The following is a 26,060-nucleotide window of genomic DNA, read 5'->3' on the forward strand; positions in this document are numbered from 1 at the left end:
TGCCCTCTCTCTATGCAAACTAACCAAGCAGGAAGGACGAGATGAAATATATCAAGTTATTCTTCCACATTTCTGATGACAGAGACCTCCCTCTATGGCTTTGGATTTCTAACGTTGTGGTCAGCCTGAGTTTACAAAATCCAGAGACCTGATCTGTAGTGGTTATCACATCTGCTTCTGTGATTCTGTGATCCCCTTGGCCTAACAACTATGCAAATAGTATTAGAGGAAATAATATCAGAAAGACCGAGGATTGAAAAAATGTTATCCTGTATTTTTCATTCTCCAGTTTACTGAGCGAGAAGGTCTGCAGACTAACAGGCCGTATAATAGAAATAGTAAATACRTTATTGGTCTTGATAAGGCAATTATATTTGGAGCTCCAGCTATGGACCAGCACTCTATTGTACAAGGTCTTGTACAGTCACAGAGGACTATCTGATATATGCACTGCAGCAAAGTGAGAGAAGCAGAGATTATTTATTCCATTTAGAGCTGTAGATATGTATGAACTCCAAGGAGTCAAGTTCTTTGTTTCTTACTGGATGCAATAAAACATTGTCATGGATATGGAAGGATGCTGACRTCAGCCTACAAAAAACATTTATGTAAAAAGCAAACTTTTCTGTCACTCTCGCCTTACTATTTTGTCAGTCATCTTCATTTGAAAATTAAGGGAAACCTGAGATAAGAAATATTATCTTTGATAAATAGCTACTCCTGCACAACAGTACCATAAAAATGTACCAGCTTAAATTTAAGTCTCACTTCTTCCAAATTTATTGCTGATGAAATAGGGATCACTGAAAACTGCATTTTACAGGTTTTCCAAGAAATGTGGTCATAATCAATCTCTTACAAAATCAAAAACAACATCAAATGCTTGCTAGAAAATGGCTTGTAAGCAAGAGATGCAGAATTATAGCACACTTATGAATAATGTAGATTCAGAATTTAGGACAGAAGTTCTCCTAATAAGCATGGTTACAAATACTTCATTGTACTTGGATTAAAACAATCTTTTGGTCCAAATTAAAATACCAGACTTCAGTTTTGCTCATCAAGCCTTTCCCCCCTTTAAACTATGTAAGAGTCCATGTGTTGACACACAAACCTCCTGATTAGAGGCAGAAAAAAGCTACCTATTGCCCCCCCCCCAAAAAAAAAAAAAAAAAAATCCATGCTGAAATTTGAAAAGAGAGTCAACCTCTGCCTGTTTCATGCTGTGGTTCTTGCAGGCATCACCCATACCACTATCAATTTGTCAAACTATCCACTGACTAGCTATTTTAGACTGCATCATGAATATTTCAGAGTAGCCCAAAGGAAAGAAAAAACAGTATCTCTAGGATGTAAAATCTTTCCAGTTCATCATTATTTTCCAAGTGGATAAGCCTGAAGATCTTTACTTTTGTTCCCAGTAGAAAGATAAATGACCTACAAATTTGAGGTCACACATGAAAGCATCCATACCTGTCTACAACAATTTGAGGATTTTGACCCTCCTGATATTACCTAACTCTAATATACATATATGCAAAATCTTGTTTACCTTTCCCCTCCTATTCTTCTTTCCTCTTCTTCCTCTCTAAACCACTTCACTACCCATGTCTTGGCATATTGAAGTCTGCATGTTAGGCTGCTTTTGATTTGTGAGGAGAGTTACAATAGCTAATTACAGAGCACGATCTTCTGTGACTCAAACATTTTGCATTTATAGGCTCTTGATATAGTCCAGAGCAAGAGACTAACCCATATTTAATTTGTCCAACACGTTTTTGGTTAAAGTTCCATCAAATGAGTGACTGGAATCTCTCTGATTCAGCTGGAAAAGTCACTTTGAAGGAGGCGTTTATTAGCAACATTTGCCTCAGTCACAACAGGAGGCCCTGAGGGCCTGGGGAAAATCAGTGGTTGATTATAATAGTCAAAACTGGCTATTCCCCGCAGGATGAAGTGTCAATAATAGGTTAGATATTATTATTTGGAATTGATTTTACAGCAGGTATAAAATTAGAGAAAATGAGGCCACTTCATTAGGCAGCAAAGGTCTGTGCTTTGAAATGCCCTCTAGCCTGACCCCTCCCCAGCCCCAGGCACGGGCAGCACGTGGGAAGCTGCAGCAGGCTTTGCCTCCCAGCCAGCGTGGGCAGCGCTGCACAGCTGCTCTGCACAGAGCACGACCAGCAGAGATGAAGGCCCGCAGCACTTAGCACAATTAAATCAACAGGCCGTAGCTCATTCTTCCAGCGTGACAGGAGAAAGGCGCAAAACCCAGATGCCTTTGCTTTCTTCTATCTTTATGTTCACTGAAGTGATTTTTGTGAGTGTTTAATCCTCTCTGTGGCCCAACATTCACACGAAAATTTAACGTGCATGTGGTTTTGACTGAAAAAGTCCCAAGCCAGAGAATCATTAGCTCGCAGTCTTTTCAAGTGATATATTCAGTAGTTAATTCTGAAGGCTTTCTATATTAAAATGAGAAACATTTTCAGCAGTACTGTGAAGGAACATGTTGGGCAGTCTATAACCATGAGTATTTCTTTTTTCTTGTAAATGTACTCACTGGAATGTCTCTAGAGAGAGGGCAAAAATTCTTGTAGCAGAAGGAACACTGCAAGACTGTTTCATCTTGAGGAAAAGATACTCTGTAGTCTTTTATAGTGTGTCACTTTCTGTACTGACCTGAATGAGGAGACAGCTTAATAAAAGACAGTACTACTAATATAAACGTGATAAAACTGTATTTTGCAGAGCATAGCAAAGAACATACTTAAAAATCCGTGGAATTAGAATGACCTTACTAAAAAGCTGAATTAAATAAAAATATGAATATATTTTCCCTCTTTAGAATCCCAGCCAGCGGTGGTAAATGGAAGTTTCTCTTGTTCGGCGCAACAATTATTACCCTCTCCTGGTTATTTCATTAATGGAAACTGTTTTCAAAAGTATTAATTTTCAAACATTTTATGGAACTTAAGCTCCTCATTTCCAAACACCTCAAAAATTTAGCCTAAGCTTCAGTCCTGAAATGCTACAGGCACTTAGGAGTCTAAGTCTCAGTGAATCTCTGATACTTATAAGTCCTTTCTGGAAATAGCTCATAAACTACTGAACATTTTATTCTCTCCCCTCCCCCCAAAAAAGCTAAATTATAGCTCTATTGTAATGAGGTTCGAACCCATTAGTAAAGCTGGACCTATTCCCAACTACATCAGGCATGTATTTCATCAACCTGTTTCAATCCTGCCCCCCCTCTTTTTTTTTCTGTTGACAGTAGGTATCTGAAATCTTGCTCTTCTGTATGTCCTGTATTTTTCCATCTTTACTCCCTTCTCTCTTTGCCTCCGTCACACTCTCCCTTTATGTCAGTGTTTCTATCTCCAGTGCTTCTTCATTGCCCCTCTCTCATAAAACTTCAAAAAATATTTTTAAACATGTCAAGACTGGGAAAGTAAGTACGAGTCTCATGATGAGCACAATATTTTGAAATAAACCAGACTGTATCTAGAAGAAGTGTCAAGCGATTTTTTTTAAAAAAAGTTCACTTCTTTGCCAGTCTCAAAAGGTCCTTTGAGTCAGAAGGTGGAGACCTTTGTGCTTCCATGAGGAGGGCACAAAGAAGCACAGAGTCTGAGTGAAGAACAAGACAATGAAACATTTGTGTGGCCTACAACAAAATGCATTAGCCACAAAAATTTCCTCTAAATCAGGCAATGCATTGCTTTTTTTCTCAAGGCAATCAAGGAAACGTTTGTGTACAAGAGATGTTTAAACAGATGCTAATAAAACATCCTGCTTTCTGATAAGRTCCGGTGCACACCACTTCCTAATGCAAGCTGCTTGATATTTGACAGCCCTGTTTCGGCACTCTACCCAGCTCTGTACTGAGCTTTGAAACTGGAGGTGGTTGGATCCATCCAAGGACAGAAAAAAAGCAAGGAACTCTCTTTTCATGCACATTTGAGAGTCCCAGGGATAAGAGTGCTAATACAAACCAAGTCTTTGTCTTCCTGCACTATTTCACAGACCTTGATGTGGCTTTTACTTTCATACTATACCTACACAAGGAAAAAGGCAGCATATCCTCTACTCTCTACCTGTGAGCTGCAAATTAATTGTTAAATCTTTGTGGCAAATGTGTTATTGCTCAGTGGCAGGAATTGTTCTCAGTCTGTTGATACCTTACATACCTTTTGTATTTAGTCTCAGTCTCTTTCCTAAGCTGTCACTGGATTATGAATCTAAGGGTTGGGGGACCTTCATAAATTTTCCTCACTGTCAGGGTTAAGCAGCCTTTAAGGAAACAGAGCCTGTGTTAATATGTATCTGACTTCAGTGTTATAATCCTCAGCCAGGATGAGAGTTGAAGGTAAAAAATGGCTAGTTTCACAAAGATGATACAGATACCCTTCTCTACCATGCACACAAAACAATACAAAACATAAAAACATCTTGACTTGCTCCCTGGCTCCCCATTACCAGTGCATCTGTGGTATGATTCTGATTCTGCATCTCTACAACACAGAGAGGGAAAAAAAAAAGAAAAGAAAAGAAAAGAGAAAGAAAAAAGCAGCCCTCATGGAACAACAATTTGATTTACATCATCACATAACCAATCCATTAAATAGTTATTGGAAATGATTTTTGCCAAGTCCTTAGTGCAGTGCTTTCTAATGAAGTGTGCACAAAACACACATCTGGCTAACTAAGCTGTGGAGGTATTGTGTGAACCATATGGTAAGGGCTGACGAGAAAAAGACACCAGTGAGACCTGCACACTTAAATACATTTGCCAGAGATGGGGGTCTGATTCTGATAACAGCCAGTATCAAGCTAGGATACTCTACTTAAAAATGTGTGATACATGATACGTGTCCAAACGTACCAGGAGATTCCAGTGAGAAATCCAATGTGTTACATAAAAAGCACAACTTCAGTAGGTGAAGCCTCTAACAATCACATGACACTTCCAAAAAATAACATATTAAGACAATAACTTTGTAGCAGCTTGTGTAAGTTTCTGTGTCTGTCCTTATAGAAAGTATCAATTTAAACAGAGTTAGGCATTCTTTTGTAAAGAAGCTGTTAGGCTTTTACCTGGGATTAGGATGCCTAATGAATCTCTGAAAATATGTTTTATTTTCATAAATATCTCTGAGAATAGTTTTGAAGCCAATTTTATGCTTTAAGTACATCTAAATATTGTAGGAATGATTTTTCCAGTAAGCTATTAATCTAGATATAGTTTGGGGTATTTTAGCTATTTGGATTTGTGCTGAAGGCAATATACCAATAACAAATTTTGATTTTGTAAGATCAGTGGCTTCAGGTGGCTTCAAAACTCGTATTTTTGATTGTAAATGGCAAGATTTAGGTACACCATTTCAAATTTTACATTTTGTTTCATATATATGAGTGTTTTATTTTTATTTTTATTTTTTAAATAGGAGCAGGTAGCAGTAGTGGTTTCTGGTATTAATTACACATGGAAACAGAAAACCTGAAGTAAACCTGGTAGCATTTTAAGAATCTGGCTATTGCGAATTCATCTGGAATTCATTGGGCTACTCCTGGCTGTAATGAATTCATGCTGTAATTGTAGTAACATCTCATGTACGCTAATGTCTACTGAGATCAGTATTATTTAATTGACTCAAAGGATTAGTTTAAGATCAATTTTCTTTTAAGTGTATTTTAATGTAGGTTTTTCACTGAAGCATAGATTCCCACAGGACAAAAAGATGTCAGAAGAAAACATTCCTAAGAAAATATATTTGACATTTTTGTCTTCTCAGGAAAGTATGAAAAGCATTAGTATCATATAGTCTATCTCCCACATACTTATTTATTAAATAATTTTCTCTGTGAGAAGCAAAATATTTAACTTCATTATACATCTTATTGCTCTACAAAAGCATACATATGCAAGATGTGCATAAAAATGACACATTTTACTTAAATTGAAAAAATGATGCAAAAATCTGTTTATAAAGAAGTACTTAGCAGTATCATCCACATATTTCTGCTTTGTCAGGCACACTAAATAGAACAAAAATGACATGCATATTTCACTGGTACCAGTTGCATGACTGGGACACGGTAAGTAATGGAAAAAAAATAGATTGGTCAGAAAGGGAAGACACTATCAACTGCTTGCTATATCCTGTAAACTATACCAAAAACATCACTGTGATTATTGTTAGCCTTTTTCAGCTTAAACTTTCCTTGCCAATAAGTTTGTATGTCTTCCCTGAGTTAGCTGGCTAAAATGAACAGTCTGGCCACACATCAAGAACTAGGTCTATTTAATATATTCAGTCAGCACTTCCAAGCCTGATGAGAGGGGGAAAAAAAAAAAAAAAAAAAAAAACTTTCTGAGTCTGCTAGCTCAGTATTAATGAGCAAAGTTTAAAATAGTAAAGAACTGATGAGCTCACCAATTCTCATGTCTGGATGCCAACCTCAGTGATATCAGGAGACAGCACCAGGCCTAAGGAACAGTGACATGCACATACCTAGGAGTATATGACTGAGAATTTTGGGGAAAAAGTTTTGCATTTACAACTCATTTTTCCACCTAAATGCCTCTTCTAGAGATTATGGGGGGAAAAGGGTCATTTCTGTTTTCCTTATACTTTGGAGATAGCCTAACTTTCTGTCATTGCTTTTTCTGTAAAGAAAGAAACTTCTGCAGGGAAGCCAGAAAAAGAGATAAATAGGGGATACCTGCTTCGGACAATTACACTTTTCTCCAATTCTTCATTCCACCTAGAGACAGAAAGCCTAGAAATTCACATTCCTTATGTCAAGCACCTGCACATTCTTACCCTTCCACTTCAGATTCTCCTCCTCCCTGATTTTATCAATCAGTGTCAGAGAGAGCTCTGAGCAGAGTTTAGGTCTGTGAGAATAAAATAAAGAATCTAAAGACCTAAATCAGAATTTAGAAGATCTGCTTTCTTAGGAAACAAGGTTTATGCATTCATGTATCATGTCTGTATTTGTCTGAGTCATTCTGCTCAATACCTTTTAGGCTCTGTCAGCCACCTTCAAGTAGAGGTCTTAAAGATTTTAAATATCTACAGTTTTCAGAATTTGGGCAGATAAAGGAGAAAATTTATTAATGCCCACATAGGAAAGGAATGAGACCAGGTAATTCATACAGTACGGTATTATGAATCCCCTAATTGCAAGAAAAGCTTCAAAAAGCTTGCAGCTTAGCAGACTTCAGTGAATCCATTTCCAAGTTACTATTTCTGTCCTGTGGATTTTCTGATATCCTCTCTAGTTCCACACATCTCCTTTCTCTTTCCTTCTCTCTGTTCAGATTAGCTTGATATGCTTCTGAAGATGCAATCACCACTATTTCAGAATCTTACCTTTCATAGTGCTTTTAATTTTAAACCTCACGTSATGCAACAATGTACGTTAATTTAAAACCTCCAGCTATGAAAACTGAACAACAGTTCTAGTTTCTGTAGTTTTCTTGTCTCTATTTGCTCTGAAGTTATGTTTTAGGGACCTTTTAAACTGCTTCCAAACTCAGGAAGCCACATTCAGGCAATCTGTGTCCACAGTACACAGCCCTGAAAAACAATACTGAAAGTGAAATGGGCAGGAGACAGGACAAACAGGAGGAAGCACGCATAGACAGGAAAAAGGAGGAAAGTCAGATGTGAACTCAGGCTTTTTTCTACCCTCTTCAAAGATAAGGGAGCAGAAAACACTTTGTTAAACTTTTCAAGATTAGTTTTGTGACGCAGGCAATAGTATGAACCGACTTAATTTTTGTTAGTAGCCATTAAAAGTATCAGCATCCCTTTAAGTATCCGGCACTCCTCGGTGTTTGTCTCCATAAACATTCACAACTATCTTTCTGCTACAATCTGCATCCTAGACATCAATGTATGATCAGGAATTCCACTCCTTTGGTGGCACCATTACAAAAATGCTTGCATTTAAGGAAAGTACCCTAACAAACAAACAGTGTGGCTTTATACTAATCATCCACTGCATTCTGCGTAGAGGAATTTGAAAAAAAGCTCAACAGGGAGATCTGGCAAGTCTCCCCTGGGATAGTCATTGTATAAAAAGGGGTATTTCGGAAGTTAATTAGAGACAGGCTGTTTTTTATGCTCAGTTAAAAAAAAAAAAAAAAAAAAGCCATTAAAATTAACAGAAATTGAAAGGAGCCTTGTTCAGATTTGTTTGGTACAGTTAGTATTATCATTCAGTTTTTCACACCAAAACAGCAATACGGGCATTAAAAGTGACCAAGCAATGAAAGAATCTCACTTCCTGGAAGCCTACCCCTTGTGTCAGAGCTGTGAAGGCACCTCCTCTGATGACAGAAACACGCTCTCAAGACATCAGCTGAACAACTGCACGAGATAAGGCAGAAATCAGTTTGTAGCAGCCACCAACCAAAACGATACTGCTAGGCTTCCAAGCGGTGCAAGCACAGTGCTCAGGAGGGCCAGTTACAAGCGAAGGGCCATGCTGCTTTGCAGAGTGGAGGAGAGACCTTTTAACTAAACCCAGCACACCCACGCCCTTCCACAACAGTTCGTGCTGTGCTACGGCCTGTGAACCCCAGCTGCCACTGGATCCAGTGCAGATATCCACGTCTGCTTTAGGGCACGAATATGCTTCTGCTTGCAAGCCCGCTACCGGCATGACTGTAAGAGAGGCCACGCACATTGCGGGGCGCTAGGATTAGGGCCTCAATCGTGCTCAAGGGACGTAGGCTGCCTGAGGATGCATTTTCCCAAATTACAGAAATGCACAACCACTGGGACCCCCAGGCTATTTGTGACTACCCACAGCTTGCCCTCTCAGGACAACGCTACCTAGCCGACTTCAGCAGCAGCTTAGCACCACACTACGATAGTGACAGTCACTGCGAGGCACCCCCAATCCCAAACTGATTTTCATACTGAACAATAAGAAGCCTCTCCTAGATGCCTCCTCTAAACTGAGTCAAAGGCCTTCTTTTTTTTTTCCTCTCAGTAAAAACATCTATTTTGGCCCAAAATGTGTGTGGAAGGGCATTTGCTTCACTAACATTTTCTTTCTTTTTCCTCTTAATTAATAAAAGCCAACCACTAGAGTTTATTTTATCATAGATTTTTTTTTCTTCCTTCCTCAAATCAAAATGATTATTTAAAAATACTCTTTGGTGAGCTTCCAGTTGGTGCCTTGTTTTTTTCTTGAAAAAAACTAAAGTGCCTACAGAAAGCTAAAATAATAAAGCTTAAGAAAACAAAAACACTGCTGCCCCTGATGCCCCTCTCTCGACGTCAGGACAGCGTCCACTTCATGAGCACTGGCCAGGAGAAACAGTTGTGCTCTGAAAAGTCTTCCTCAGACTAATGCCTCCTAGGCTAGAAAACACAAACTTTTGGGCAGTGTACACAACCATTTACCTCTCCTTACCTCTTAAAAGGTGATTCCTGTCTGGAATGCCTGCCTGAAACGCTCTGCAGTCCTACCTGATCGTTCACAGGGAAACCATACCTTTTTTTTCAATTTAGTGCCTGTTTACTTTTTGCTGCTTTTCATAAAGCAGGAAGGTAACTGATTAAATTTGGAAAGCAAACTCTTTTTTTTAGTTTTTCTCAAAATGTTTGCTTGTGGTCTCAGTAAACAAACTGATATATTCCATTTTGATGACAATAAAGACTAAAGAAGCTCCAATCTCTTTAAACTGAAGATAAACACATATAAAAAATGGCTTTAAACTTAATTTCTTGTTCTTGACCTTGCAGAGGAAGTTCTGTTTAGTGAATTTGAATAAACCCAGAAATTTCTACAGACTTTTATATAAGGAGTTTGTAAACTTCAGATTCCCTCCATTCTCTCCTTGCCAAAGTACCTTCTGATAGATAAAATTTCACAGAACTTTTCACAGGACATGTAAGTTCAAACTCAAAATGTTATGTCTGTGCATCGCACTATTGTACTTTCTCTTGCCTGCACTATTGAACCAGAATCATAACTTCTATTGTAAGGCCTCTCTTTTAATAATACTGACATCAAACACTCCCTGTGGGATTCTAGAAATACCAGTCTCATAGCCTTTAGTAGACAGTGCTGATCTCCCGCACATACTCATGGAATGACTGGGTTTTTTTATAACTATCCGTTATTACTATCTCCATCAAGTGCAGACACAAAATGCTGCCAATCATGACTTTTAACTTCAGTCCTCACTTCACAATAACAAGATCAGTTGATGCCTTAATGAAAATGGTACACAATGCCAACTATCATGTTGCAATGAGCAATAAAATACCCAGTGGCTGTGCATTTTTGTAATTTGGGAAAATGCATAGAAGTATTTTTCCATAAAACTATCACTTTGAAAGTGCTAGTTTCATGCAAATATGCTTGAAAAAATATTTAAATTTAGTGAGCTGGCATTCATGGACTATAGAGTACCCAAATGAAAGCTGTAGCCTACTTGTACAGAGGAAGACTCAAGAGTCACAGAACATTCAGTATGGCCTATCCCACGGAATGGCTTATTGTTTCACGGCTTTTCACAAAGCGCTTGCAGTGCACCAAAATATTTTTAAAAGTTAATTTAAAAACAGAACCGTAATTCATGAAAAAACAAATAACTGGACTCTTACCCTCATGTACATAGGTAATTTCATCAACATTCACTATGGAGAGAGATGTTCCAGTCTGAACACTTATTCCATAACACTGCACCCTGCATTAAGAAAAACTGAGGTCTTCCTATCTAAATGTCTCTGTTCCTGTTCCCCCTCTTCAGTATTAATAGCCAAATATATTTACCAAGAGCTGATGTCCTCTATGATAAAATACACTGAGACTCGCTGAACATGAAAGGGGAAAATATCTGTTCTCTGCAGGAAACACATTATGCAGCTTTTACAGCATTTCTTGTAAATAAGCAAGCTGATGCACTAGGCTGGTTTACTGAGAAAAAGCTGCTGTTTAAGTTCTTTGTAAACAGGAATGATATGAGCACCAGTAAAATACACTGAAGAATAAATATATTTACTAAAGCATTCAGCTCGGATAACTTATTAAAAAGTAAGAGAAATATCCTGTTACAAATATCCTCTATGATATTTGTTGCTTCTTGAGAGTTACAGAGACATCTGGTTTCATAGGTATTGTGCCAAAGTCTGCTCTCATTTACATGAATGTAAACGTGGTGTAACTATACTGGTTTCATTGTTTAGCTGAGCTTGCCTTGCTGAACATTGCCACAGGGGAGAAATGGGATATTATGCATCATTCCTGAAGGTATTCTGGAGGGGTTTTGTCATGTCATGGCTAGGGCTGAAGCTGCTTTAGCTCCTTAATCATCACACATGATGTTGTATTCGCTACATTTATCTACCCAAGCGTTCAAGAAAAAGAAGAGACTTGGAGATATAAGACGGTCTAGTCCAGTATCCAGCTATCAGACCACAGTCGCACACTCCATTACAAAACCAGCGAGGGTTCTTGCCACTACTGGGACACCTGYAAGTTCACTTCAGTGTCGCTTTGGCAAGGTATTGTGTTTGGTGTTCTGCTTTCTTAGACAGAAATAACCTATGATGTCTACACTTTAGAAAAGTGCCAAACTTTACTGCTGACCTTCCCATCACTGGGTGCTGTCACTGACAGAGAAGAGGTCATTGAGCCTCTCTCTGAAGAAACAAGAAAAACAGATGCATCTGCAGGCTTAACTTTACTGAAGATCCCTGAGGTTTCCCCTGTTCTGCCAAATTTCATGAGAAGAGACTCCAAGTCTTTCTACAGTGTGTAGGAGATGGTAAGCCTGTGAACTCTTTGCTTAATTCTGCCAAGAGACAAAGGAGATTTCTTTATCCCAGAGTGTTTGTGCCCAAAGCCCATGGGACACCCATGGTACCTGATACCCAAAGAAAGAAACTGCAATGCTCGCAGAAAGACCAAAAAATTAAAAAGCTACAACTGATTTACTAGGATTCTGAGGCCTACCCCCTGCAGACATAACTGTTCAGTAAAACTCTGTATCTCCTTCAAAGTGCTAGAACAACGTGTTGTGAATAAATGCATGTTGAATTACATACGCAACTTTTTTGCTTCTATTACCTGCCACAAGCATCACAGAAAAAGAACACCAGATCCACCAGAGAAAGTACATATATAAAAGAACATGTTTGACACAGACTAATATAAACAACATATATTAAATACAACTGAGGAATACTTTGAACTTGATTTACCTGCAACTGTTTCACTGCCAGGCCTCATATAACATTTACACATTTCGCAGTTCTTTACATTATTCAGAACTTTGTTTTTCATTTTCTTCATACATAGACAAGTTTGGAATGGTTTATAAAATCTGCCAGAAAGCTGTGGCCAATTTTAGTATATACATGATTTAGACTTTTTTTAGTTTAATTGACATTTTACTTATTTAAAACACAAAAATTGGCCACTGCAGAAAAAACACTCATTTTTAACAGGATCATGGAAATACTGGCAACAGCAGTCCATAAATCACTAAAAATGATTTTTAGATTCCTAGAGAATATTTTSTTTCAAGCCAGTATATGTTTGTTTTTATCCAAACCTGGGCAAACCTGTGATAATTATTCATTAATATATGAGTCAAAAACCTTTTGAAACTTAGAGATTAATCAAACTTTCCAAAATCCTTTTAAAATCACACAAAGAATTGAATTGTGAAGGTAAAAAGTGTGTTACAGCTTTCTCAGAAGCTCTGCAAAAGCAACCATTGCCATCTGCATACGAATACAAGTTATGTGGTCATATCAGCTCTGAAAAGAGCTGCTCTGTATCTCCTAAAGTTGTTGCAGTTGACTTTCCTGAGCTTTGAAATAGGAAAATTTGACTAAATCACATTTAACCACAACTCATCATCTCAGGAAGTGAGGCCTTTTACTAACACCTAAACAGTTCACCTAAATCTTTAAGAAGTCTCAAAACAGTGTGCAGTCAGTAGTTTCTCAACTGTTATTTCTCCTTGCAAATTCAAAGTGAATCATTTTGCAGTTCTAGTTGGGCTCAGCAGCTGTAAAATTCAGCTTCTGCTGAGTATGCATATCAAACCAAGTGTCTCAAGCAGAGGTGACTGATGAGCAGTGCCCAGACAAATACCACAAAAACTTTTATACTCTTATGTTATTTATGGTACAATGAGTACTGCAGCCCCACCTTGAACAAGGTGAAATTGAAGAAGGGGGTTGGAGTAAAAATGAGGTAACACCACACAGCAAGTCAGGGGTAAGTGAGAATGTGAGAGCAAATCCAGTGCTTCCTGAGCTCCGCTTTCTTGCTTACTAGTAAGAATGCACCTCTATGGAGGTCATCTTTGTCAAACCATTTTTGTTTACTGCATGTTTTAAGGTGTTATACAAAGCTTTTGTTTACTACACTCATCCATTAGAAACAGGATCAGGTACTTTGGCTCTAAGGTGTCCTGTTTAATGTTGGAAAATATTTATGTAAAGTGGCCACTGCTGCTGGTTTGTTACTGTCAGTGGGTTTTGTTTTTTTCATGAAATATCAGCACAGTTGCCAAGGGGGAAGCGGTAGCCATGTGCACGTCATCTACTTTCTGCAGAGAACTTAGCTAGATACTTTTTCACTCTTCATGAATAACAGTGACATCTCCTTGATCAATATAATTCAAGAGCAGCAAGGGTAACGTGTAAAAACTTTCAGGTCAACACAGATTTTTACTGCTTGTAAATCTATGTGTGTGACCTAGTAAGAAACGTGCACAAGGATACAGTAAACTTAAGGCCACTATAAAGACGAAATCTAAACATCACCAATTTAACGCACAATCCACTTGTGGCAGTAACCGGAGACTGACTTTTACAACCAGATAAAGCTTTTGGCAGAGAAAGTTCAGCAACCGGGCTGTGCTGCTGCGTGGGAAGAGCTATAGCAACTTTGGGTGTGTTGAAGAGAACACAGAAACACACAGAATATTTCACCCAGTAAATTAGCATAGGCAGCAAGCAGATGTGGCAAATCATCTTGCAGCATTTTAGGAAATGATTTAACTAATAACAACAGGTGATGTTTCTTTTTACAGAACGTGTATCTCTAAACTTTAGTACCATCACCAAGGCAGCATGACTTTATTATTACTTCCTGTTAATATCTCTTTTTTTTTTTTTTAGACATGACAGGCTGTACCAAAAATATCACATAAACAAACACACCAGCCATTAAAAAGAAAGATTACAGGAGGTTTTCTGACAAGTTTAAATCAGAGCTTTAAATTAGAGTTTAAATTTTAGTAAGTTTAATTTTTACTGGTACTTAAAAGCCTAAGCAAAGTGAAAATAAATAGAAAATAAAATATGTGAAATAAAAATAATTTGAGAGTTGGACTGCAGTTCTGGGCTCTCTTTGTCAGGTCTGACTATTAAAAACTCAACTTCTTCCTTTGCCCTTTTGTCTCTACATGAATTTTTAATTCCCTTTTTGTCTGCAGCACTGTTTCAGCAGATAGGATAAAGGATGTTCCCCAGACAAACTGGTCTAAAGCCTGATGACTGGAACACTTCTTTGGGCATGAGAGATGAGAGTCTGAATCTCTTCTGGAAGCAAAAGTTACTGAATCTCAGACTTCATGTGAGACTGTTTTCATGCTACAGCATTAAATAAGTGTGGGCACCATCAGTGCCACTTTGTCTGAACCTGGGCTAATCAGTTTAGGTCTAAGTTTCAGCAGAGGACTTACAAACCCTGCCATCTAAATTGATTAGCCCATCCCCAGAACAAATGGAAATGGGACAGAGGAGAGCTGACTCCCAGCTGCAGCAGCCACAAGGCACAGCCTCACCTTGCAAAGCATCATTCAGTCACACTGCATGGTCCCCAGAGAGAGTGTGTAGCAAAAACAGAAACCATGGGACAATAGGTAGCTTAAGCAAGCAGCACAACAAAGCAGCGACACCACCCCTTAACATAAGAAGTTAATCAGTAATTACCCAATGATTTCCTCTCATTAAACAGATGGTCTGCATAATCCTTCCTACTTTACAGATTACGCTGCATTTTTGCAACAACTGCAGTAACTCTAATACTGCATTTTATGATTTTTTTTTATATTTATGATAATTTTTTGCTCTCTTTGACAACACAGAAATCAAGTCAATCTTTAATCATTGCTTAGGTTGCTGCTTCRTTACATACAAGTTCCTATGCCTTGACATCATCTTTAACACCTTTAAAGACTTAAATCAGATCAAGGAGGTGGCAAATCATTCAGCTAACACAAACGAAATACAGTTTTGTCATAGCTCAATGTATTTTCCTCAGTAGCAAGAGTGATCTGAACCTGAGAGTCCCTTGGTTGGACTTGCCCACCAACTTTGTAAGATTACACCCAAGGAATAGCTCACCTTGTGCAATAATGCCATGTTTTCACTCAAATCAGATTTCAGGGAAGGGAGATGTAAGGAACAATTAGCATCAAACTGCTACTCACATTACAAAGCCATCTGGTTTCCATTTTTACGCTCYGAGCAAAGACAGATCATGAGGCTTGGAGGAGGCCATCCACTGTGAAAGAGATGAAGATAACTAGCATGAACTTCTCTATTTTTTTCTTCTAAAAATTTTGCCAGTACTGGCTTACACAACAAACAGTGAATAGCAGGCCCTCCTGGGCCCATTAGTGATTTAGACAATGAAGTGATTTTAATCAAATTGCTCTAGTAAATCCTTTTTTCACTTGTTTTCCTAGTCACTTTGCAAATGGTCCCACTGACTGTGTTTAATTGATTTGTCTTTGTTAAAGGGCAAATAGAGTCTTCCCTGGCTTCTTATACAGCAGCCTGACTGAAAATAGATCAATTGTTAAACTCTAAGAAAACAGCTGAGTACTATTTATTACTTGCTGAATGTCATTAAAAAACAATTTAAAAAGAGGATATTTCCCTTTTTTTATTGATCTATGTAATGAATTTGGAGAGACATGAGCCTCTCTACAGTTAAAGGAGTGAGTTGCATAAGCTTGATTTTGTTCCTGATATTCCCCATAAGGTACCTAACCATCCAGCCTGATGCTGTTTTGTGCAAAGACATCATCATTACTTACTTTTAAGCTATCCATGTAAGTAAAAAAATATTGCCCAATTTTTCAGATCAAGGCATTTTTGACATAACATTCCACATTACTCACAGATCAATCATGTTATTAACCAGCAAGAGCAGGAAAGTTCTGACGGGGACACCACAGAAAGTTCAGAAGTTAGGCATTTGTCTCTACGCTATAGGATTAAACTTCCCAAGGTAGCAAACTTCACTGAGAGAGACAGGCAGAGAGATGGAGAATAATGGCTCCCATCTAGCCTGGGTAGTTCATAAAAATTTTTAGCTTATCTCACTGTCATAACACATTCATGGTCATTTGTTCTTTCTTTCTTTGAAGAAAGTTATGCGTAAATCTCAAAACATGTGAAATAGGGTTTTTGGGGGGAAGCGGGAAATATATTACATACTCTTAAAAACTTCCTCCTTACATACAGGAATGGACATCTCACTTAAAAGTCATTCTTTCCTGTTTTCTTAAGCTGTTGAAAACTGTGGATACCCATTTTCAGTAATGACTATCACTCTGACAACACGGCACCTAATCTGTCTGGGGATCTAAATGCAGGAAAAAATGCATAAACTCTGTAATTTTGTTGATCATTTGGGATGGTTTTAGAGTAACACCAACAAAAAGTAAAAATTAAAATTGGGCCGCTTTTGCCCACAATTTACTAAGAAGCCCCTTAAAGAGCCATGCCAGCATTGTTAATCTATGGTACCATTTCAAACACAGGTAGCACCACCTTTACTACACCAGAAATCTATTTTCTCTAAAATACAGAGAAGTGTGAAAGAAATATTATTTAAACAAAAGTGGTACATTTCTTTTGTAGGGTTCAAATTCCATAAATAACACAAACTAACCCAGAAATAAATGATGCACATAAAGACTCCATGCTAAATTCTGGATAAATTTGCAGTGACTATTGGCATCCTGATACAATTGATGTAGCTGCATCCTCACTAAATGCTTTAAGGGGCAAGATGAAACTTGCATTTTCACACAAATATTGCCTATTTTTCAACACAGTCAGTGGCAGAAATCTTTTATTGGAAGTACAACACAAAATGTTTATTTTGTTTAAAAATTGTATGAATATATATTTAAAATTATAAACACCACATATTCTCTTGCTGGTATCTCAAAGGTTTGTTAGTGAACCATACATTTGTCCTAACACTTGGCTTTCAGAACAAGACTGATACATTGTGGAAGAAGCTGTCATTGTATATATTAAAGGTGTGCAAAGCAGCACACCGTAACTCTGTTACAAAATGAAATGAATTTGCATAAACAAAAATACCTTCATGTCTGCACTTTTTACATCTCTTAGACTGCCAATTTACACTATTAAGAATATTTAGTCAAAGGTAAAAAAGAAGGAAAGTCATCTATACTTTGCATGGATGATGAGTAGGAAAAAACACCAAGCCTTTAAAAATGTAACTACAGTTAATTCACCTCAGAATGGTTTTATTTTCTTATTTCAAATTAAGTATTTCCCTCATTCTCCAATAGCATCTTAAAAACTATCAAAAGAAATGCATCTAAAACTTGTCTGAACTACAGTACGTAACTATAAAACGAGTTTGCTGTAGTTCAAGACAACGCAAGCAAATGCAGATAATGTATGTATGTAGTGCCATCTCCTGGTAGTTTAGAGAGATGTAAAGCCACTACAAAAAAATTACTTCTTAAGTATATTTCAGAAAAATGTCAGGTCCTCGTTTAAAGAAGAGAAGGAGTTGAATGCCTTTACACAGAAGTATCTTTTAAAACTTTCAAAATAGACAAAAAAAGTTATCACTCTAAAGAAAGGTCAGCACCTAGTTGTAGCTCCTTTCAAGCTAGGTGGTGAATTATATCGGCTTAAATGAAGAAATACATAACATTTTTTTGTTCTAGAAGAAATAAGTTGTCAATTGAATAAGTCTAACATCAAAAACACACTCAGGATTGCAGATAACTTTTAAAATGAAAAGTAATTTTAAAATGAGTTATACTGTGTTCAAAACCAAAATGAGGAAGTCCCTTGAGAACTCTATTCACCCTATTTGAGGTTCTGATGCAGCATATTAGCACATACTGACTCATTTTAAAGTCAATTTCTTTTTAATGAATATTTTACATTCGATACAATCTTTCCCAGTTGCATCATTCCTTCAATACTGAAAAAACATTACAGAAGGAAGATAATAGAGTCTGTTTGACATAAACAAATCTCTTCAGTTAATTAAGGTTCCTTCTTACTCCCTCATTACTCCTATTATCATACTTATTTTTGAAGATACAGTTCAGCTATACAAATGCAGTATAGTTACTTATAATAATATCTCATGGTTTACGTTTTAAAAATAGCACTAGCCAACTTGAAAAGAAATATTAAAAAGTTACTGTGATAGTTGATAAAAAGTACCTGTACTTATCCTGAAAAGACAGCTGTTAAAAACATAACATAAAGTGAAATTGAAACAAAATGAGCTTAGTAATAAAATGCCTGTCAAAAAGTGCAGTGTTTTACATTAATTTTACAGTTAGTTCCAGATAATAATAAATCACCAAAGAAATCCTGGATGAAAGCTGTGAAGACACAATGAAAGGCAGTAAAAAAATCTCACGCATGCTCTAAGTGATTTGAAGACTTAGAAGATTTGAAAATATCTCTTACATAAGGGAACAGTGGTACTACTTGGCTGTGCTGGCAGCCTACCCTGTGTCCAGGAAAAGCTCCTCCTGGGAACCACCCAAACGAACACTCCCTCCTATAGCAGAGGACTGAACAGCAATTTCACTGAAACCATGGAAGCTTAGTACACTGAGAACTGTCTCAGCTCACTGAGGGGAACAGACAGCATTTGGCATATGATCAACAAATACCACAAGCTGGGTCGAGGAAGGAAGGGAACAAAAGTCTAACCTATAGAACAAGAATGGGCTCGACACCTGCCATGAATTTTGAGAGCTGGTAACTACAGCAATGGGCACCATTATAAAACCCTAGGCAGACCAAAGGGACACATAAAAAATAGGGAAGAAGGCAAAAGGGTTAGCTATTTCTATGGGCTCATAAGCAGAGAATCTCCTCAAAGTGTAGGAAGAAATAACTCTAAAGCGATTGAGATCTACTAGAAAAGGAGAAGCACTACAGCTGTTAGCCAGGGTAAAACTTCCTTTCTCTGCTCAGGAAAATCTAGTTTTTACTGAGGCTTAACAGGACAACTTGTTAATGTGATAAGAACACTTTTGTAGCAAAGAAAATTTTCATTTTACAGACTGTTTTACTACACTGAAAGGAGGGGCTTGTCTTTATTATCCTGAGATTAAAAAAAAAAAAAAAAAAAAAACACATCTCAATAACTCAATGCTTTATTACTGAATGACTATGGTAGTATGACCTCAGTTGCCTCAAAGAAAAGTGAAGTAGTACCAACGATTTGGATGGTCACAGGTTCATTGACAATTACCATGGGAAAGCAATTGTTAAGTGTTAACAAAAGAAAACAAGCTAAACTGGGGACGTTTCCTTCCACAGAATGAGAATCAAAAAAAATCTGTTGTAACATGAAGCTGTAATTGAGAAACAGAGCAATGACTGAAGAATCATAAGAGAACTAAATTAAATACAATGGGGATTTCACATTCCTCATGAAAATTAAGGTTTCCGTGTGAGATAATTAAAGCAAGGATAGCCAACTCATGGTGTGCCAGAATGTATAATTCAGCCTGTCATCTTCGTTCCTGAGAGTCCCTCAGAGTTGGTCAGGAAGCAGGCTGTCAGCCACACAAATCATTCACTAACCCACAGCAGTCTCCCTGCTGTTCTCCTTTAGTGCCCTGCAGCCTCCCATTTGTCATGTAGCCGGACATCCCCTAAACACAGCCTATAGGCACCATCATTGCATGGAACATGCCTGTTCAGTAGCATGACAAAAGGACTTACGTACATATGTCCCCATCAGACAACACTGTGCTCTGATGGGGCCGTTGGGCTATGGCGCAAATCTGACTGCAAATCTAATTACATGACAGATGAGCACACACTCTCCAAATGCCTCTATTAGGGGATATTGGATTGACCTGGCAGAAAAGCTGAGTGACACTGACCTAAACAAAGTGAAGAAAATGAAGTCAAGTGTTGTGAAGGTTCAGACTTGCAATGGGGAAACAAAGATGAGATAATGAGAGAATGTGAAGGAAAAACAACAAACGCTGTCAAATAACTAAACCTTCATGTAAGTGAATTACTGAGCGGGGCAGGGGCGGGGAGGACAGGAACATCTGGATAACATGAGATAGAAAAGATGTGAAGATGGAGAACATTCTAACAAAAGAAATACAAGGATTAAGAAAAAGAAAGATGCTACTTCATGAACTAAAAAGATTGAACTTTTCAGAACTAATGAATTGGCTACTGAAAAATAATACACGTTAAAAAAAAAGAAAAAAGGAAAAAAAAAGAGAAATGTTAAGACCTGTGCACTACAAAAGAAATTCAGAAGTATTAAACATACACAGTTCTAATCATTAGATTATATTTCAGTATATATGAGAAATATAAAGAAAAACAGTGACACATACTGTAAAAGGTGAATGTATTCCCCTACAGAGACAGAAAAATGCAAACTGCACAATGCAAAGGGGCTTTGGGGGGCAGGGGAGCACATCAGGGGACAGAAGCCACTGTTAACTGTAGTACAGAATCAGGAATAAAGAAGTGATGCAAAACACTGTGAAATACCATGTATTAGGTTCACTGAATGCAGCCTAGAGCTGTAATAGGGGTACTGGGGATCACTACTGCCTCTCATTACCTCTCAAATGAATCTTGAGAGAAGTAAGTAAGATGCAATTTAAGTCTCCTGTTGCTAAACATATAGTCATATCAACAACAGATCTTCAAGCCACCTAACAAACACAGTGAAACCAATGATAAACCAATTCATTTAATTGCTCTGGAAGACTCTTAAAAATCTACTAGAGCTATGCTTAGCTGAATTTTGCTTCTACAGGCATTTTTCTTCTTTCATTTTGTTTTAACTGTTTTAAACCAGCTGAAGAAGAAATGCGTAAATTTGATCATAAGTTTTAATATTCTTGCTTGGCCTCATGCAACAGCATTTTCAAGCTCTTTTTATCACAAAAATGGACAGCCCTCCAGAACTCTCAGAGAAAACAAAACAGATGGAAAACCAAGTGTAAAAAGAAAGGTTCTGAGATCATTTTGGGATAGAAGAAGAAAAGCATGATAGCATTTAAGGTTTAAAAGAAAATAGCTGATATTAACAGCAACCCCATTTCAACACTAACAATGCTTTCCTAACACAGCATTTGAAGTACACCACACTCAATCAGAAAACATTTTATTCAGAAAACTAATGCATAACACAATCACTAGTGATGATGATCCAGCATAAAGTTTTCTAGGATAACAACAAGATTATTCAGATTTGTCAGAACTTCAGCATATGGTTTCAGGACAATACTATTTGTTTTAATCACAGCAGCATGAACCCTGAAGCAACTGATACTTCCTAGTGGAAAATTTTGTAGTGACAGAAAGTCCCTGCTGATTTAGTTTTTTGAGAAGAATTTTACTAGGACAAAATAAGCAATCTCACTATCAATTCACTCTCTTAGCCGTTGGCATTCTGCACTGTAATGATCATAAAGATTTTAACCTATGTTTAAAATATTTTGACTTTTGTCATTTTAAGACTGCTCTGATTAGTTTCTTTCAAGGTTAATAAGGGCATTTAATACAGGTATGTCACAGACAGTAGTGTCTGTTCTTTCCAGACATTCCAGGAAAATAAAAAATCCAGGGACAGATTCTATTTGCAGCTCTTCTGTGCCCAACGTATGCATTCATTTTTCACTTAATGCTTCCTTGCCCGTTGATGTATCAACTCACTACTGGCCACCTAGCTACCATCCCAGTAAGCTACGGCTTCCCCTCTTCATGATGCTATTTAAATATTCCAAAACTTAAGATTTACTTGCTGTTTCACTTGGTCTCTTCCTGTTAATCTGTGCAGTGTTTCCTCTCTGTGAGAGTCACCAACAGACTGCAGTGTCTTCTTCTTTGGTGTCCCTGTAATAATAGGATTTAAGTGTTTTGACCAGCTGGCAATTTCCCTACACCATGACAGCCTGATGGGGGCAGGGGGACATGGGGGGAAGTATGGATATATGTCCACAGAGATGAACTTGTGGGTCCCCAACCTTTCTAAGTGCTTACTTCCTGCTTTTCTGTGTTTTCAGGAGAAATTGTCTTTTTTGTCCTATTTACCTAGGTTCTTCCTGCCTGCCACTCCTGGCAGTCCTTGCAGAATACTCTATTTCAGATAGCTATTACATGACTTAACGTGTTGCTACTAAACCTCATTCAGAAGCAAATACTTTTTTTAGTTGCTTCCCTTCATTCCCACTAGAGCTTGGATTACCGGTTAGAACAGCAGAACAAAGAATCATTATTTCTTATGTTCAAAAGTGCCTTCACACAGACAAATGTACCTAACCTCGGACCCCGAACTTCCAAGAGTATTTCCACGGAAGGACACATTCCCTCAGCCCAACCTGCGCCTCCCTCAGTCCAGACACAGATGACGGCTCGACACCCGTACAAAGGCACTCAAAGCCAGTGACACGTTTAAGCCTTTTCTCTCCCCCCCCCCCAGTAGCTGCCGAACCTGCACCCAGTAACCGTTTTTATTCAGCTGATCACGGGAAAGCAACCCCGCTTCCCCACGAGGAGATGTGCTCTGGCGAGGCAGGCGGCGAACGCACCGCCGTCCCAGAGGCAGGCGCACCTGGACCCCCCTCACAGCATCCAACACCGCCAAGCCCCAGCGCGGCGCGAACCCCCACCCCGTAACGGCTACTCGCCAGCCGCGCCGCACTTACGCATGCGCACTCCCGCCAACGGCTGCCCAACGGCCGGCGCACGGGCGCGGAGGGGCGGGACCGGCGGGGGGGGCGCGGCCCGGCTAGCGCGCGTGCGCGGGCTGACGACGCGGAGAGGGGCGTGGGGGCGGGGCTTGATTTCAAACCGGGCGGCGCGGAGGTCGGCGGCGGTTGGGCCCGTCGCCGCGATGGCCAAGCAGCTCGGGCGGGACCAGCAGGGCATCACCCTGCGGGGCAGCGCCGAGATCGTCGCCGAGTTCTTCTGTAAGGGGTGGCGGGAGGCCGYGGAGCCACGGGCGGGCGGAGAAGGGGGGCTGCTCCCCGCCGGCGGTTGGGCCGCCATGGCGGCGGGGCGGGGCGGGCTGGCCCGGGCGCGTGCCGCCCCCCCACCCCCTTCACCTCGCCGCCATGGTGTGTTGCAGCCTACGGGATCAACAGCATCCTCTACCAGCGGGGCATCTACCCCCCCGAGACCTTCACCCGCGTCCAGAAGTACGGGCTCACCCTTCTCGTCACCACCGACCCCGAGCTGAAGAACTACCTCAACAACGTGGTGGAGCAGATGAAAGGTGCGGGGGAAAGAGAGAGGAGGGGAAAGGCACGGGCGACCGGGACGGGAGGCTGCTGAGCCTCCCAGTTGTACCGTTATCTTTCTTCTCACTGCTGTGGCTTCTTGCAGAGTGGTTATACAAGTGCATTGTGCAGCGCTTGGTGGTGGTGATCTCCAGTATTGAAAACAACGAGGTTCTTGAGAGGTGGCAGTTTGACATAGAATGTGACAAAGCTGCGAAGGATGAGAGGTGAGCACCAGCATTCCTCTGCACCTGCTTAGGAAACACAGCCTACTCGTTGGTACTCCTACTAGCTGTTWCATGCATCTGCACTGTTACCTGTTGCTTTTCCCAATATGAGTAGAGATGTCTCTTCAAACTTACTACCTAGCTTACTGCTATTCCTTCTGTTCCTCTGTAAACCAGCTGTTGTGGTACTGAAGCATAAATAATCCTTGTGTGCAGTAAGAACAGTACCAGATAAAAATTTTGGTTTTTAATCTTGAATAAAACAAAAAATAGTCATCAGGTACAGGACTCAAAGAATTAGTTCTGCTAAAATACTTTGTCATTTACTCCAGATTGAAGGTTTCAGCATCTGACTTTCCTTGCAAGTACTGTGAAGCTTCACARAACAAAAAAGTGAAAAATCTATTTTCTAAGCCTGTTTACCTAAGACTTGAATGAATGAATGTCACAGCTATACAAAACTATACAGCAAATGGGAGCAATGGCAGCTTGAGAGAAAACTGTATTAGAAAGCTGTCAGTGCAGTAGCAGATTCTTTCCCTAACAAAGCTTGCTTTCTTTTCTAGTGCACCCCGAGAAAAATCTCAGAAAGCTATTCAGGATGAAATTCGATCTGTTATCAGACAAATAACTGCCACAGTAACTTTTCTGCCTTTGTTGGAAACTGCATGTGAGTATTCCTAACCTCCCTAGAGAAATCAAGCACTTCTTGCAGGAAAAAAAAATTCCACTTTAGAAAAGACTTGTAAAATTAGTTTTCTTACTACAACATGAAATGTCACTTTAGCATTTCTGACATGGGATTAAATTTTGTTAAACTGAGACCACATCTCCTACAACTGTGCACAATACTGAGAAGGTATGTCAGATCAAGTATTTCATCCCAAAGAATTATCCTGTACTGCTTATTATACAACAAACAGTRAAAATCCCTAAGGTGAATACTATACTCTCTCATTAAAGAGCTTAGAAACTTCATTTGAAGGCGCTAGTCGTACTTTCTGCCCTGAAATACTTAAACTTTGTCAAAATGACAGAACTAAAAGTGGTTTAACTAGCTTAATGAAACCAGCAATTGAACTCTGAATTCTGTATCACTATAGCTGTGAATAGACTTTTATAAATACAAAGCACTGAATCGATCTGAAGCGAGTACTGTATAGAACTCAGCTGCTTTRACATATGTGTATTAAAAAAGGAGAGGAAAAAAGTAAATCATCAAATCTTTAAGTAGAAAACTATCTATTAACATGAATGTAATAAGGACTTTCCAAACATACTACTTTTCACATAAGTAGTATCACTTTAATTTCTTAAACTTTACTAAACTTTCATATTCAGAAGATGCACTTCATCTTCAAACAAGCTGATTTTTTATGCACGCTTTACTGTTAACTTGTTCCTCTCTGTTTATAGGTGCCTTTGACTTGCTGATTTACACAGATAAAGACTTGGCAGTGCCAGAAAAGTGGGAAGAGTCAGGACCACAGTTCATAGCCAATTCAGAAGAGGTTCGTCTTCGCTCCTTCACCACCACAATCCACAAAGTGAATAGTATGGTAGCTTACAAGAAGGATTCATTTCCTTAAGATGTGATTTTTGTCATCTGTATCCTGCCTGGTGTAGCTGCAATGTGAAACTAATGAACAGAATCTTCTTATTGTGGTTCAGACAAGAGTATAACRCAGAAAGACAAAGCACTCGTCCATGATTACAGATACTGGGCTGCCATGCTAGTCTAAATTGTCACCTTTTTCAAGAGGTATATAAAGATTTAACTATCATTAGAGACCACTTTCATACTGAACAGTATGCACTRAGTTAACAGTGTGTTAGGCTATGCTGAATTAGCTAGAGATGCTACCTAAAGGTAGGATCAGTTGCTGGAACTGACTTAAGAYTTTCAAGTTACAGAACCTTAAAATTAATATATATTATGTTTCATTAGCATTCTTAAAGTCTATTGGCATTTAAAAACCTTGCTCTTACACACCAGTTTTCCATAGTGAAGGTCTGTTTTATGGTAACATGAAAAGAAATTCTAATCAACAGAAAATTTCTGTGTATAAAGTTACTTGTACTGAACCATTGAAAGCAGCTGTTCATCAGAAAAATCAAATGCATAGAACTTGTGCATAAATGACTTTTCTGGACTATGTAGTTTTGGGGCTGTTCAAGGTTGGTGTATATCTATTTCTTCAGTGTCTGTCAATTATCTATGTCTGTATTTGTGTTTTTATAGAATAAAGCTTGAAAACTTG

At 38.8% G+C, this 26,060-nt stretch overlaps 1 protein-coding gene and 1 long non-coding RNA gene across 2 annotated transcripts in view; one reads left to right on the forward strand and one right to left on the reverse strand.

The window, feature by feature from the left end:
• Nucleotides 1-23,030, reverse strand: part of LOC146584896 (uncharacterized) — a 148,635-nt gene extending 125,605 nt beyond the window's left edge. The window contains exons 1-3 of the long non-coding RNA XR_014898107.1: nt 23,000-23,030; nt 22,093-22,187; nt 15,488-15,561 (exon numbers count right to left, since the gene is read on the reverse strand). This is a non-coding gene — a long non-coding RNA (uncharacterized LOC146584896). The remainder of the gene's footprint in view (nt 1-15,487; nt 15,562-22,092; nt 22,188-22,999) is intronic.
• Nucleotides 23,031-23,117: 87 nt separating this feature from the next.
• On the forward strand, nt 23,118-26,060 carry MAD2L1 (mitotic arrest deficient 2 like 1). Its single transcript, XM_085323884.1, has 5 exons — nt 23,118-23,263; nt 23,422-23,568; nt 23,679-23,799; nt 24,366-24,469; nt 25,216-26,060. Exons 1-5 carry the CDS (start codon nt 23,188-23,190, stop codon nt 25,386-25,388), a joined length of 621 nt encoding a protein of 206 aa, XP_085180010.1. The 5' UTR covers nt 23,118-23,187; the 3' UTR covers nt 25,389-26,060.

This window comes from Rhea americana, unplaced genomic scaffold (genome assembly GCF_003343005.1).
Source record: "Rhea americana isolate MKP2758 unplaced genomic scaffold, rheAme1 scaffold_89, whole genome shotgun sequence".
In the NCBI taxonomy this organism is placed as follows: Eukaryota; Metazoa; Chordata; class Aves; order Rheiformes; family Rheidae; genus Rhea; species Rhea americana.